Raw genomic sequence first — 14,591 nt, 5'->3', positions numbered from 1 at the left:
AGCTAGAGGCCTTAGTGTGCACATGGGTGTGTAAGGGAGGAATGTGAGAGGGAGGTGTAAGCGAGAAAAACAATCTATGGGGGACACAGGATGGGGGAGGCAAAATAAGTACTTTATGTTAGAAAAGGGACTATGAGTTAAAAAGCACGTATTCTGTGAGAGGAGAATATATGCCAAAAAGGCAGTAAGAAGTCCTAGAAGGAAGATGACATCCCCTCACATATACTCCTCTCTTAACCCTTCCTTCGTACCCTCACTCCCTCTCTCCGCCCCCATGCCCTAGTCCTATGTCTCTCCGCCCCCATTCCCAACCCCTAGTCTTTGGGTTCCAGTTTGGGAGAGGACCTATCCAGGGTTGTCCAGTCACAGATAAGGCTCAAAATGGCCCTTTACCTCCTTCTCATCCTCCCTCCCTCCCTCTCTCCCCATTGTTTCCCACCCTCTCTGTACTGATTCCTTACTTCCCCTCCAACAATTTCACACCCTTCCTCTTTCCCTTTCACAGAGCAATGGCAAAAGATGCTTTTGAGTAAACCCATACCAGTCGTACCCAGGGGCAAAGGCTGCTCTCTTACCTTGCGTTCAAACTCCTCCTGGCGTCGCAGGACATCCTGACAGTAGCTCTCGATGGTCCTGCGTCTGTGTCTCTCTTGCTCCCGGGCAGCCTGCTGCTTCTCTCTCATCTCCTCAACCTGACAAGTGAACACACACCCGTACTGTAGCTGACTAGCTCTGCAACCTAAGAGAGGGATGGGAGACCAAGAGTAACAGGGAGTGGGTGACAGAGGGAGAAAACAGTGTGGCATGGCAGAGGCGGAAGGAGCAAGGATACAGGGAGGGAGCAGACATGACAGTAGGAGATAAGGGGTTTGAGAGAAAGAAAAAGACAGAGAGATGAAGGAAGGGAAAGCGTGGCAGAGAACAATTAAAAGAGGGTATGTGAAGCTGAGAGAGAATGTGTTCTAGGCAAAGGGAACCACTTAAGACAGAGGGGTAAAGAGGACAAGGTCCTGGGATCCTCCATCATTTAAAAAGCAGGAAGAGGAAGGAGCAGCAAGAGAGACTGGAAAAGAGGAAGGAGGACACCCAGGAGAGTGAGATGACAAGAAAGTCAAAGTGAGAGTGTTTCAAGAAAAGCACCGTCTCAAATGCTGAGAACTTGGATAAGATGGGGGAAGAAAACTATCCAACAGTGTGATGTCAGAATACGCGCTGGTGAGACTGGCAGGGGTCATTTCCATGAAGCACTGGGAACATAAGCTGGAGAGCAATGGACTGGGAGGTGAGTGAACGGAGACACTAAATCAAGTATCAAAGCAACCACCCTCTCTCCTCCTTCCACAAACAGCCTCAACAACCCTAACAATTCTGGCCTTCGCCCTTCCATTCACCACTTCTGTGGACCTGGAAGTCGAGCCAGGCCTTCTCTCTCCCCCAAGGTGAAGGGCTTACCCTCTTCTTCTTTAATTCAGCCTCCCGATTGGCATGATCATTGGAGTGAACAAACTGGGGAGCGGAGGCCACTCTGGAGGCTGCTTTCTTCCCATTCTGCTTTACACCACACAAGAGGCAAAAATCAAACAGAGGTAATGAACCCATGGAAATCACCCCTCTCAGGGGGTTAAAGCTGCTCAAAAGTATAGTTATGAGGGGAAAGAGAGGAGCAAGCAAAAAGAAGGGCTCTGTCCCTGGAGGTCTGCCTATTTGGCTAGAGAGAGAGACCCTCCCTCCCCTAGCCAGTCAGGGACTGACTGAAGAACCCCAGGAAATGGGGGGTGGGGGGGGTACAACTGGGAGGGTTTCCCAAGTAAAGGCCAAGGGAAAAGCTAAGTACCTCCCAAAGTATGGTCCTTGGACCAGCAGCAGCAGCATCACCAGGGAACTTCTTAGAAAATACAAATTATCGGATGCCATGACAGACCTACTGAATCAGAAACTCAGGGGTGGGGCACAGCAATCTGTGTTTTAACCGGCCCTCCAGGTAATTCTGGAGGGCCAAAGTTTGAGAACTTTAACCATGCTAAAATTTGAGAACCACTGCTCTGGTCCAAGTCTTACTTGTCTACACCTTTCCTAGCAGGACCAGGAGATCCAGGAGCTAGGGCCAAAGATTATGTTTTGGCCTCCCTCCTCTATGAGCAATAGGGACTTGGGAATCAGACAGACTGAAGTGCCAGGTGTGCCACCTTGAACCTAGGAACTTTCTCAGCGAGGCTCAGCTTCTTCTTAAAAAATGGTATGATGACAATACCCACCAAGGTATATGAAACACAAAGCAGCATATGGCTTATGTTGGAAACTTAATAAATGCTGCGGATTCTCTACTGCAGCCACCCAGGAGGGAGGGAAAGCCAGATCTACTGATTCCAATGTGGTGTTCTGTCTAGAGTCACCCCACTTCTACTGGGTTTTATGGGCCTCTTCTAGAGCAGGCAACCTGTTCCTGACATTACCTCCAACAATGGGTATACCTTACCTGACAGTAGGGCCAACTTACCTTCTTGCAGCCTTTGGAACCTTTACCTGGCTTTTTATTCTCTACGAAAAAAAAAAAAAAAAGCCATCATCCACCTACCCAATACTTGTTGATACCTTAATGGAGGCCAGGCCACGCTGATAACCCAAGGAAACCTCAGACACCATGTCTGTCTAGGCCCAGTACAAGACAGACACAGCAATGGCAGCAACAGTGTCAGAGGAAGCACTGGATATAATGTTTGGGGCATTATTCCATTGCAAACTGAAACAATTCTTAAGGGAATCCTGTGAAGAGAGTGATCTGAATGTGCACTCGAGACTCCTTTCTCTTCCCCAGCTTCTGGCTGGGGCAACACAGTAATTTTGGCACCAGGCTGAGGTGGAGGCTGGCAGTATGGGAAGGTGATCTGAGAAGTCCCAGCTGGCTAAGCCAAGGTAGATGCCCTCAACACGTGGGGAGAGAACTGCTGACCCTGGCTCAGGCCATTGCCTCCAAAGGGACTTGCTCTATACAGCTAAACTGTGGTGTCCCTTGGATACAAGGAGGAGAGAGCACACCTTCTCCAATCACGCCTTAACGAAGCCCAGAAACTTAAGAGGCCTCTCCCCTCTTCAATGAGAAGTCCCATCTGTCATCCTTTCACAGCTGGCCTCCTGGGGAAGAATGACTTCCCTTAATTCTCACCACCTGCAAGGGGGGCTAAAGGAATTCCTAGAGGGGGAGGTTCTGGAAGGTCAGGATATATACAAACAAATATAAGAGCAGCTTGAGATTACCAGACAGAGAACAGGCTCCCCAATCACATTAGGTGGTTCACACTGAGGCAGAGTTAATGTACGAAACAGAGAATTTAAATACTACTACAAATTCTTAAGGAGATTCAAGAAGATACTTCAAAGGAACTGCAAAAAAGATTCCCAAAACTTGATAATGAATAATAATTCAATAAATGTAGTGAAAAACATTAACAGACATCACTAACAACCACATTAAAAAGCCAGAAGATCAAGGGAAGAGCTTGCTTAAAACAGAACAAAAATCCAAAGAAATGAAAATTATGAGTAAAAATAGAAAACAGAGAATGGATTCAGGAGAGCTAATATCTAAATAACAGGAGTTCCTGAAAGACAAAAAGGTATAAATGGAGAAGCTATTAATTTTTAAAATAATAAGTGAAAGTTCCTTAAATTGAAAACAAGCTTGAGGTTTCAGATCAGAAAGGCTCATGGAGCATCAAGATTAAGAAAAAAGACATATCCTGGGCATATCCTGATGAAATTTCTGAACTCTGATCTCTGAAAGAGAAAAATCTTATAAACTTCCAAACAGAAGGAGTTTCCAACAAAGGCAAGAGAAGCAGATAGCCTTTTCTAATCTACAACTCTGAACACTTAAGACAGAAGAATAACCATTATGAAGTTCTGAGACAAGGGACTGTGTTCCAAACTGAATTCCCGTACCTGACCAACAGATCACTCTTACATGAAGGTAAAAGACAGACATTTTCAGATGTGCAAAGATTACCACCTGTGTTCCTTTTCTGGTAAAACTACTTGAGGAAGTATACTAGCAAAAATAAAAATTAAATCAGAATAAAGATCTCAAGCTAAAGGAAACAAATAATGGTGGACAGGAAATCTATTAAAATTTATCATTAAATCTAAAAAAAAAATGCTAGTAATGTGGCTAAGAACTATAATACATATTAAGAAAGGATTTTTAAAATCCAGGAAGTATATCATAAGGAAATAGCTCAGAACAAAAATACCAAATTATTTCAACAAAATCCAGGAATCAAGCAATGGGGGTTGGAAAAGGAAAAGCATGAAAGCATGCTAAAGGTCTCATTTTAGAAGGGTAGGACAAAAATAGTTATTATTTAACTTCGGTAAAGTGATAGAGAAATTCAAGTTTAATTATGTTTGATATAAATATGAATGCAATTACCAACATAACTTTAATTACTGGTGGAAGATTTTTTTAAAACTTGATCAATTTTTAAAAAGTAAATAAAGGAATAAGAGGAAACAAAAAATGTAAAATAAAATGGCTGAAATTAGACCAAACATATTAGTTATCAAAATGAACGTGAATGGGTTGAATTTCCCTGTAACAACAACAACAACAAAAAGAGACCCCAAGTCTCCTTTTCTTCCAAAGAACTCATGTTGCAATGAAAAGAATGTGAGGTTTGGAATGAACCAGGTCTGGCCATTTTACTCAGCAATTTCCATCTGCCTAACTTCCTGGAAACTGAGGGCCTACACTGGATACAAGCACACAATGAAAGAAAATACATCACTTAGACAGGGGGAAAAAACATCTGCTTCGGGGGGAGGAGAGAAGGCGAGGAGGGGCAAGGTGCACTCATCACTCACAGCACCACAGCACCCAGGACCCTCTGCTAATCTGTTTTTTAACATTTTCAGAGAGAAAACTGCTACCATTTGTAGCCAGCCAGACCTAGGTCCCTATTCTGGCTCAATAGCTACCTAGCTATACGACCTTGAAGAATTTTCTTAAATCTCTCTGAGCCTCAATGTCTCCATCCACCAACAACATCTAAGTCAAACTCACCAACTTTCATATTAATACTACTCAAAGGCAGATCTCTCCATTCACCCATCATCTCCCGTACTCTCACCTTACATCCCCACACACTCAGCCTGGCACTGACTCCACTCCCTATCCTCCCTCTGCTCCTGCTTCAAACTTCCCACTGTGCCCTCTGAAACTCCCACTTGGGAGATCAGCACTCCCCTAATTCTTCCATCTCTCCTTGGGAACAATTCCCCAACGTCCTGCCTTAGTGGATACTCACTTCTTCCCTGAGAACACTGCTTCACCTGCAGGCCTCTGGAAAGGTGGTAGCTGTTTAATCTGGCACATAAATACTTTGGGGCCAGGAGGTAGAGGAGGTGTCTTCCAGATTCACCATTGCCAAACTAAGACTATTTCTCCCTCTTGTTATAAAAAGAAAAAAAAAAAAAAAAAAACAGGAAAAAAAATCCTGCTTTTTTTGAGGCCACTGCTATGCCTGTCACCTATGAGTCACTTTTCCTGATTTATTGAAGCACCTGGCTCATAGCTTTACTTTTGACCCAACTCCTGCCATCATCAACCTGGATAACCTTGGTGATCACTGGGCCCCTTCCAACACTCGGGTTTCCTACCTCCTCAACATCCTCACTTCCAGGGACCACCACTCCATGCAGCCACCTGCTCACCCACTGCTATGGTGACACCTATGATCATCATCTGTAACTGCGTGGACTTCAGAAAGCAGTCTCAGACACCCCTCTCAATTATCTTCAAGCTCATTTGTTCAACCTCCTAGTTCAAGCTGATTTGTTCAACTATCAACAAGCGCATTTGTTCAAGTCTCCTAGAGACTTCCAAAACACTGAAGCCTCCACTTGGTTCCTTATTCATCAGCCACCCTGCTTCTCTCCCTGTGCAACTTACATTCCACAGTCTGTCTGTACAATGGATTACATACCTGTGCCACCAATCACTGATGGATATAAATCTTTTAAGTGATAAAACACACCCTCCTTTATAATAACCATTCAAAAATGTACAACAATTGAAGCTGCATTTGAACACTCTTTGTAGGGCTCATGGATAACCTTCCCAGATTTAATCATTATCATTACCATTTGGGTCCAAGGCATCTTTAGCCGAGAACACAGGGAGCTACACCATGCAGCACCTCCCCCATATTCCACTGCAATCATTCCAGTTAGTCTCATAATTACTTTAGCTGCAATTTACCAGTGAAAGTCTTTGTTTGGTGTGCACGTGTGAAGTTTTTCTATTTAATTTAAGGTTCACCATTTTTCCCACTAATGTAGATGGGCATGATTGCTCTTTAACAGGTAATACAGTCATACAGTTCCAAAATAAAAAGGTGTATTTTGAGGTCTCCCTCCCACACTTGTCCCTAGCCACTGCAGTCCCCTCACTGCCACAAGAAACCACTTTAGTAGTTTATTGTGCATCATTCAGTTTCTTTATGCAAATACAAATATATATTCTTATTTCTCCCCGTTCTCTCTCATTGAAAGCAACACACTATATACTCCTGTCAGCAACTTGCTCTTTTCACTTAACAAATCCTGAAGATCTTTTCATCTAATAGTTTTTCCCTACAATACAGTCTTTCCATATAGTCTTTCCATACAATACTTCCTCATTTTTCTAAACTGCCAGGGTTTTTTTGTATGCATATACTCCATTTAACCAGCTAAGTATTGTTTTTTTCATCACTATCAATAATTCTATTATCATCTGGTATTTGATGTTCTTAAATAGAGTATAATTAATTTTGTTCATTTTTCTTGTTACTTGAAAAAAAAAGATTATTTGCTTTTGGTATTAACATAACCAAAGTGAGATTCTTGATGAAAGTTTTTATAATTATATAAAGTAAATGTATTGAATTTTTTTTTCACCAAGCTCTACATAGGCAGGGCCACCATTCACACAGAATACAGGCATATCTCATCTTATTGTGCTTCACTTTATTACGTTTTGCAGATACTGCATTTTTTACAAATTGAAGGTTTTTGACAACACTGCATTGAGCAAGTCTACTGGCACCTTTTTTCCAACAGCATTTGCTCACTTCTTGTCTCTGTGTCACATTTTGGTAGTTCTCACAATATTTCAAACTTTTTTATTATTATATGTTTGTTATGGTGATATGTGATCAGTGATCTTTGATGGTACTATTGTAATTCTATTGGGGCACCACGAACTTCGCCCATAGAAATAAATGTTGTGTGTGTTCTGACTGCTCCACCGACTGGCCATTTCCCCATCTCTCTCCATCTCCTCGGACCTCCCTATTCCCTGAGACACAACAATATTGAAATAAGGCTAATTAATAACCCTACAATGCCTCTATGTGTTCAAAGGAAGAGTCGCATGTCTCTCAGTTTAAATGAAAAGCTAGAAATAATTAGGGTTAGTGAGGAAGGCATGTTGAAAGCCAAGATAGGTCGAAAGCTAGGCCTCTTGAACCAAACAACTAGCCAAGTTGTGAATGCAATGGAAAAGTTCTTGAAGGAAATGAAACGTGCTACTCCAGTGAACACACTAATGATAAGAAAGCAAAACATACTGCTAATATGGAGAAAGTTTTAGTGGTCTGGATAGAAGATCAAACACGCCACAACATTCCCTTAAGCCAACGCCTAATACAGAGCAAGGCCCTAACTCTCTTCCAAATTCTATGAAGCTGAGAGGTACGGAAGCTGCAAAAGAAGAGTTTGAAGCTAGCAGAGGTTGGTTCATGAGGTTTAAGGAAAGAAGCCATCTCCATAACATAAAAGTGCAAGGTGAAGCAGCAAGTGCTGATGCAGAAGCTGCAGCAAGTTATCCAGAAGATCTAGCTAAGATAATTACTGAAGGTAGCTACACTAAACAACAGATTTTCAATATAGATGAAAACAGCCTTCTATTGGAAGAAGATGCCATCTAGGACTTCAGTAGCTGAAGAGGAGAAGTCAATGCCTGGCTTCAAAGCTTCAAAGGACAGGATGACTCTCTTGTTAGGGGCTAGTGCAGCTGGTGACTTTAAGTTGAAGCCAATGCTCATTTACCATTCTGAAAATTCTAGGGCCCTTAAGAATTATGCTAAATCTACTCTGCCTACACTCTATAAATGGAACAACAAAGCCTGGATGACAGCATATCTGTTTACAATATGGTTTACTAAATATTTTAAGCCTACTATTGAGACCTACTGCTCAGAAAAAAGATTCCTTTCAAAATATGACTGCTCATTGACAATGCACCAAGTTACTCAAGAGCTCTGATGGAGATGTACAACGAGATTAATGTTGTTTTCATACCTGCTAACACAACATCCATTCTGCAGCCCATGGATCAAGGAATAATTTCAACTTTCAAGTCTTCTTATTTAAGAAATACATCTTATAAGGCTATAGCTACCATAGATAATGATTCCTCTGATGGATCTGGTCAAAGTAAATTGAAAACATTCTGGAAAGGATTCACCATTCTAGATGCCATTAAGAACATTCATGATTCATGGGAAGAGGTCAAAGTATCAATATTAACAGGAGTTTGGAAGAAGTTGATTCCAACCCTCATGGATGACTGTGAGGGGTTCAAGACTTCAGCAGAGGAAGTAACTGCAGACGTGGTGGAAATAGCAACAGAACTAGGATTAGAAGTGGAGCCTAAAGGTGTGACTGAATTGCTGCAATTTCATTATAAAACTTTAATGGATGAGAAGTTGCTTCTTACGGATGAGCAAAGAAAGTGGTTTCTTGAGAAGAAATCTACTCCTAGTAAAGATTGTTAAAATGATGACAAAAGACAGAATATTACATAAACTTAGTTGATAAAGTAGCACAGGGTTTGAGAGGATTGATTCCAATTTTGAAAGAAGTTCTACTGTGGGTAAAATGCTATCAAACAGCATCGTATGCTATAGAGAAATATTTCATGGAAGAGTCAATTGATGTGGCAACCTTCACTGCTGTCTTATTTTAAGAAATTGCCACAGCCACCCCAACCTTCAGCAACAACCACCCTGATCAGTCAGTAGCCATCAACATCGAGGCAAGACCCTCCACCAACAAAAAGATCACAACTCACTGAAGGCTCAGATGATGGTTAGCGTTTTTTAGCAATAAAGTATTTTTTAATTAGGGTATGTACATTGTTTTGTTAGACATAATGCTATTGCACACTTAATAGACTACAATATAGTGTAAACATAATTTTTATATGCACTGGGAAACCAAAAAATTCATGTGACTCACTTTATTGTAATATATACTTTACTGCAGTGGTCTGGAACCAAACCCACAATATCTCCAGTATGGGGCCACTGGGTTACACAATTCTCATCTAATCTACCCAGTATGCTACCCAAATGTTATCATTTTCTACCTGGACTATGGCAGGATAAAGGTGGGAAGCACAGAACAAGACCTGCCCTAATGCCCCTGACTTTCCTCTTATATGGGAGTCTGTGTATCACATTTGTCTTCTCCCTCTAGGCTATAAGCATTGTGGTGGGAGGACAGGGAATTGAGTTAGCACTACAAACTGAGACATTCTAGTGCCTGGCACACAGTAAGTACCAAATAGCTATGCCTGGTCACGCTGGGCCCTTGGGACACAAAGATGAACCAGATGTGGGTAAGAAGTTAAAAGTGTAGTAAAGGAGACAGACCCAATCACACAGCGTCAATAGCCCCAGTTCCTATGGGTGCACAAATGAGTGGAAACCAAGGGAGGAGATTAACAGGAAGGGATTCCAAGAGGAAGTGATGCATAAATTGAAATCTGAAAAACAAGCAAGAGTTATCCCGTTGAAGAATGAGGGGGAAGAGAGGGAAAGAGTCCCGAAGGCAGAAAGAACAGCAATTTGTCCACATTGTCTGTTTTACAGTTAAGAAAAATCCAAAGCTCAAGGGAAGTCAAACAATAATTTAGTGGCAGGACAATGTAAACATCCTCTGAGGGACTAAATTCCACAGAGAAATGAAGAGACTGAACTTTTAAGCCAATACTTAGAGCTCTTATTATGTGCCAGGCACTGTTCTAAGTATTTCACCCATTTCAATTCATTAAATCCTCACAAAAACGCTATTAGGTAGATACTATTATTATCCCCGTTTTATAGATAAGGAGACTGAAGTTAAGTTACCGCCCCCCCAGGCCATACTCTTCTAGTAAGCAGAAGAGCTGAGATTCAGACTCAGTCTGGCTCCAGAGTTCATGCTCTTAACCACTGGTGCAATTTATGGTACCAACTTAAAGGTACAACTTATAAAGAAAAATATTAGGGCATGTTAGGGTTACAGGCCGTGTGATATGGTATTTACTGCTATTCACCTCAGATCAAGTCTCTTAACCCTGCTGAGCCTGTTTCCTCGTCTGTAAAATGGGAATGGGGGATAAAAGGAGTATTACCTCACAAGAAAGTTGGGAAGACAACAATGATACTATATGTAAAAGACAGACTGATCTAGTACACCCTGGCCAATTTTTAAAAGTTGCTATGAAATACTATGAATATTCATTAACGCTTAGGATTGGGAAGGGGTGGTAAAAGAAACTCACTGTGTCTAAGTTTCATCATGATGACCAGCTTGAAAGCAGGTAGGTTCAAATCTGCAGGCTTTCTTCCTGTTGGAATGTGAGAAGAACCAATCTGAAGACAGAGCAGGGAATCACAATGTCACAAGCTCCCTCTGAGCCCTCAAAAGGCAAAATAAAATTTTAAAGAACTTGATAAGGAAGCCCTAACAATTAGAGGAACTGGGAGAAGGGGCTATACCAGAGCTCGGGCCTGGTACGGCAGAATCTACACAAGGAAGACAGCATCACACTACCCAAAGGGAGGCTAGGTCTAAACCTCTCTTCCTGGGTGGATTCAGTGCCTCAATGCATCAGATGAGGTTCTTGGTCCTCAATCCTCCACCCTGTAGTGTTATATGCTAGGTAAGGAACTCACACTAAACCTCTCTACACTGAGGGGAGCGGGGTATGCAAGGACGATCTGTTTCTACATAAGGTGTTAATAGTACCTCTTTTCCCAAGTAGGGGGTTCTGTGTCTCATCTACCCTGGAAATGGGGGAAGGCAGATCCCAGGAGTCTACCCTGGGGAAAAAGGACCTCAGAACAGGGCTTTTTATCTGTGTGTCTATGTGGACTGACGGCAGTGCAAGATCTTCAGGGAAGGGGGAAAAATCTGTGCCTGCATATGTGGTTGGGGTCTGTTCCTTAGTGATTGGGGGAGGCAGGATGCCTTCTGTCACTCTACTCTGGGGTACAGAGGAACTGGGGAAACTGGCACAGTGGCCGTGTGCACCTCTGCTGCATTGGAGAGAAGTGCAGGTCTGTACAACTCTAAATTGTGCAGAAGGGGGTCCTAGGTCTCTTTACCCTGGGGAGGGCTGTGGGGTGGGATTAATATGCCTGTCTCCACTACAAGGTGACAATAGTGCCACACTAACAAAGCGGGGAATTATACAGGTTTGCATGAGTGGGGTCTGCACCTTGCCCACAGTGGGCTATTCAAGACCCTTCCATGGGAGGTGGGATGGGGATGAGCTGTTTATCTTTTGTATCGTTTGAAGTCAGCAGTGTGATAACATTGAAGGGAATAGAACCTCTGGTTCTCTGCATGGGGCGGGGGGCAGCAACACAGCTATAAATTCAATGGATCAGCCCTTACACTTGGGTGGGGGGGTCCTGTGTTTTTACACTGGGTGGAGAGAAAGAGATCTGAGCTCCTCTACCTTGGGTAAGGGAGGAGCCCATATGCACGTACTGTGGGGTGATCAGTGATGTCAATGCCTCTAAACACGGAGGGAGAGCTGCACCTCTCTGCATCCTCGGGGTCTCTCCTTTGCTACATTTGGTAATTCTAAATCCTTGGGGGAGGGGAGAAGGATGAGCTGTGTCTACCTCAAAAGGAGAACGAATCTGAGCCCCTCCACTCTGGGGGCCCCAGAAAAGGTACATCTGACAGTCTCTTCGTGGGCTTAGGTCTGTTCCTGTTTGCTGCAGGGCATTTTGGGGTAATCTGTAAAAAATTTACAAATTCAGTAAACCAGCGCCTCCTGGAGGGGGGAGTTAGGTCTGATTTTCCACAATGGGGACTCACTCTAGCCTAGGAGGAGGCCGAAATCTGCGTGGTTCTCGGTGGGCTGAGGCTTGTGCCTCCAATCACTTCGAGGAGGGGTGATCTACCATCTTTGCAGGAACGGGGGCGGGGCTTCCATCAATTAGTTACACCGGGGCGAGACAGGGAGGCCTCTAGGTCTTGACACGAAAGGAAGGAGGTTCCCTACCTCTGTATATTAAAAGTTTCTGAGCTTCTCTATACTGGTAGTTGGGGGGGGTAGGAATTCATCAAAGCATCTGTCCTAAGGGAAGAGGTGCGTCGAGGCGGTCGTGTGTGCCTTAGTGCCGGTAGAGGTCTACGCCGTTGAGCCTCGTGGAGAGGATGTTTCTATACGGGCGGGGCCAATGTGGTCACACGTTCAGTGGGTCGACATCTGTCTACGCAGGGAGAGGGCGGAATGGAGCCGCACTATCCTAAAGGGAGCAGAGCACTAGACACTTCTCCACACAAGCGGGGTCTGTGACTCTACACACTGTGTCCGGGGGTCTACACTTGTCTAGATGGGGCGGGGCCGTGCCCCTCTACCCCGCAAGAGTACATGTGGGCGCATGTCCACGTGCGGAGCGATCCCTGCCCCTCAACTGGGCCCTTCTACCCTGGAAAGGAGCGGGCCCTTTACCTCTCTATTCCAGGGTGGAGGGCGCCTCTGGTTTCACCTCAAATAGACGATCCATGCGGCGCGGCCGGCTGAGTGAGCGCTCACCATGAAAAAAAGAGGAGAGTCGTCTCTTACCTCCACTTCCGGCGGGGAGCTGAGAGGAGAGGACAGCACGACAACACGGTTGGCACAGAGACTGCGCTCGCTCCGCTAGTCTCCGACTTCCGGATACCAGCCTCAAGGCGCTGGCTCCCGCTGTGCGACCCGGGAGGCGGGGCTTCGGATTGACGGCTCGTGTCGCTTCCCCGCCGCCGCGCTGGCCCCGCCTCCAGGTTGCCCCATAAGGTAAGGAAATAGACAAGGGGTTAGGCGGGAGGGAGGAGGCGGGGAACCGGGGAGGGGGAGAGGGGGGAGGCGGGGAACCGGGAGGGTGGGGAGGGAGAAGGAGAGAGGGAGTGAGGGAGGAGACGGGGAACCTCGGGCGGGTGGGAGGGAGGGGCGGGGAACCGGGTGGGGGGTGGGGGAAGGAGGAGGCGGGGAACCGGGTGGGGGGAGGGAGGAGGCGGGGAACCGGCTGGGGGGGAGAGGGGAGGGAGGAGGCGGGGAACCGGCTTGGGGGGAGAGGGGAGGGAGGAGGCGGGGAACCGGGAGGGAGAAGCGGCGGGTCGACTGCTGTGGCCATATAACCTACTTCTAAGCCAAGATCTTGTCTACGCGTGTGTAGCTAAATATGCATGTTCCCGAATCTTAGTGACCAGGCGATCTCGATGACTGCATCAGATAAGGGTGGGGATCGGTGTCTTTGTCTACAATGGAAGATGGCGTCGGGCAGGGTGTGAGAAAATGGCCGCCGGGGTCACATGTCTTGCCCGGTATTCTCCACCTGAAGTGACTTGGTTAGCTGTTCCCAACAACCTTCCCGGCTTATAGGACCCCAGACAAACCCTGAGGCAGCCACTCCCAGCTCTTTCTGCAGAAGCTCAGATCCGTGGCCAGGCCCAGGAGCCGAACAACTGGAAGCCTCTCCCACCCGTTTGCCCTCCTCCGCTCCTCCTCCCTCCTCCCCTCAGGCCCCGGAGCGGCATCCGCAGAAAGGAAAGAATTTGTGTCTTTGGAGTTGGTGCAAATAAGGGTTTCTTCGGAAACCATCTCGAGGAGCTCCTGATCTGGCTGGAGAATGAGGTTTCCCCCTAAAAACAGTGAATATTAGTCTGAAAATGTCTTCTTCCTGATAATTTAATTCCAGCCCCTCCTCATCCTCTAGCCTAACGTTTGGGGTGGGACCGAGTCCCTCTACCCCAAGGTTTTGTTCCTCCACCTCTAGCACAGCCAGGCGGAAAATGACTCCCTCTGCTTATTCCTACTCCATATATACACAGGATTCACTGCCCCTACATCCTTGCAAGGCTTCTAACCTCTCACCCTAGAGAAACAAAAAACTCCTCTGAACCCCAAACCAGTCCTGGCCACCTTTACCTTTCCCCCTGCCTTAGCAAATTCTTCCTGTTTCTTTAGGACCTAACTCTTGTCACTTCTATGAACTTTTCCAGCTGAGTTAAAAACTCAGAGCACCTTGTTGCACTTATCACTTAATACTGTAATCATTTATGAGGCTGGGTATCTCCCAGGAGAGTGAACTCCCTGACACAAGTTCCATATATCTTTGAGCCCTCAACGAAACCCAACAAGACTGGTACAAGGCAGGCTTCGGCAAATGTTTGTTAAATGGGTAAGTTTATAGGCCTGCACCACAAATCAATGGGAAATGGACATTTTAGTAGATAGCATTGGGAAATTTGGCTCACGCTAAGGAGAAAAATAAAATTGGATCCCCACT

General features: G+C 45.1%; 1 protein-coding gene across 12 annotated transcripts in view; it reads right to left on the bottom strand.

Moving 5' to 3' along the window:
• GNL3L (G protein nucleolar 3 like) overlaps positions 1-13,542 on the bottom strand; it is a 34,715-nt gene extending 21,173 nt beyond the window's left edge. The window contains exons 1-6 of one of the 12 annotated variants that reach the window (XM_087426617.1): positions 13,446-13,542; positions 12,890-13,080; positions 10,586-10,676; positions 2,498-2,538; positions 1,453-1,551; positions 576-692 (exon numbers count right to left, since the gene is read on the bottom strand). In XM_087426617.1, the coding sequence (XP_087282743.1) occupies positions 576-692; positions 1,453-1,551; positions 2,498-2,538; positions 10,586-10,604 (276 nt within the window). In that variant the 5' untranslated portion in view covers positions 10,605-10,676; positions 12,890-13,080; positions 13,446-13,542. The other 11 variants (XM_087426616.1, XM_087426623.1, XM_087426622.1 and 8 more) reach the window with 11 other exon arrangements.
• Between the last annotated feature and the right edge of the window lie 1,049 nt (positions 13,543-14,591).

Source organism: Ceratotherium simum, chromosome X, assembly GCF_057802395.1.
Source record: "Ceratotherium simum simum isolate JZ-2026a chromosome X, ASM5780239v1, whole genome shotgun sequence".
In the NCBI taxonomy this organism is placed as follows: domain Eukaryota; kingdom Metazoa; phylum Chordata; class Mammalia; order Perissodactyla; family Rhinocerotidae; genus Ceratotherium; species Ceratotherium simum.
The sequence above is the reverse complement of the archived record's forward strand: the minus strand, read 5'-3'. Positions and strand labels throughout refer to the sequence as shown.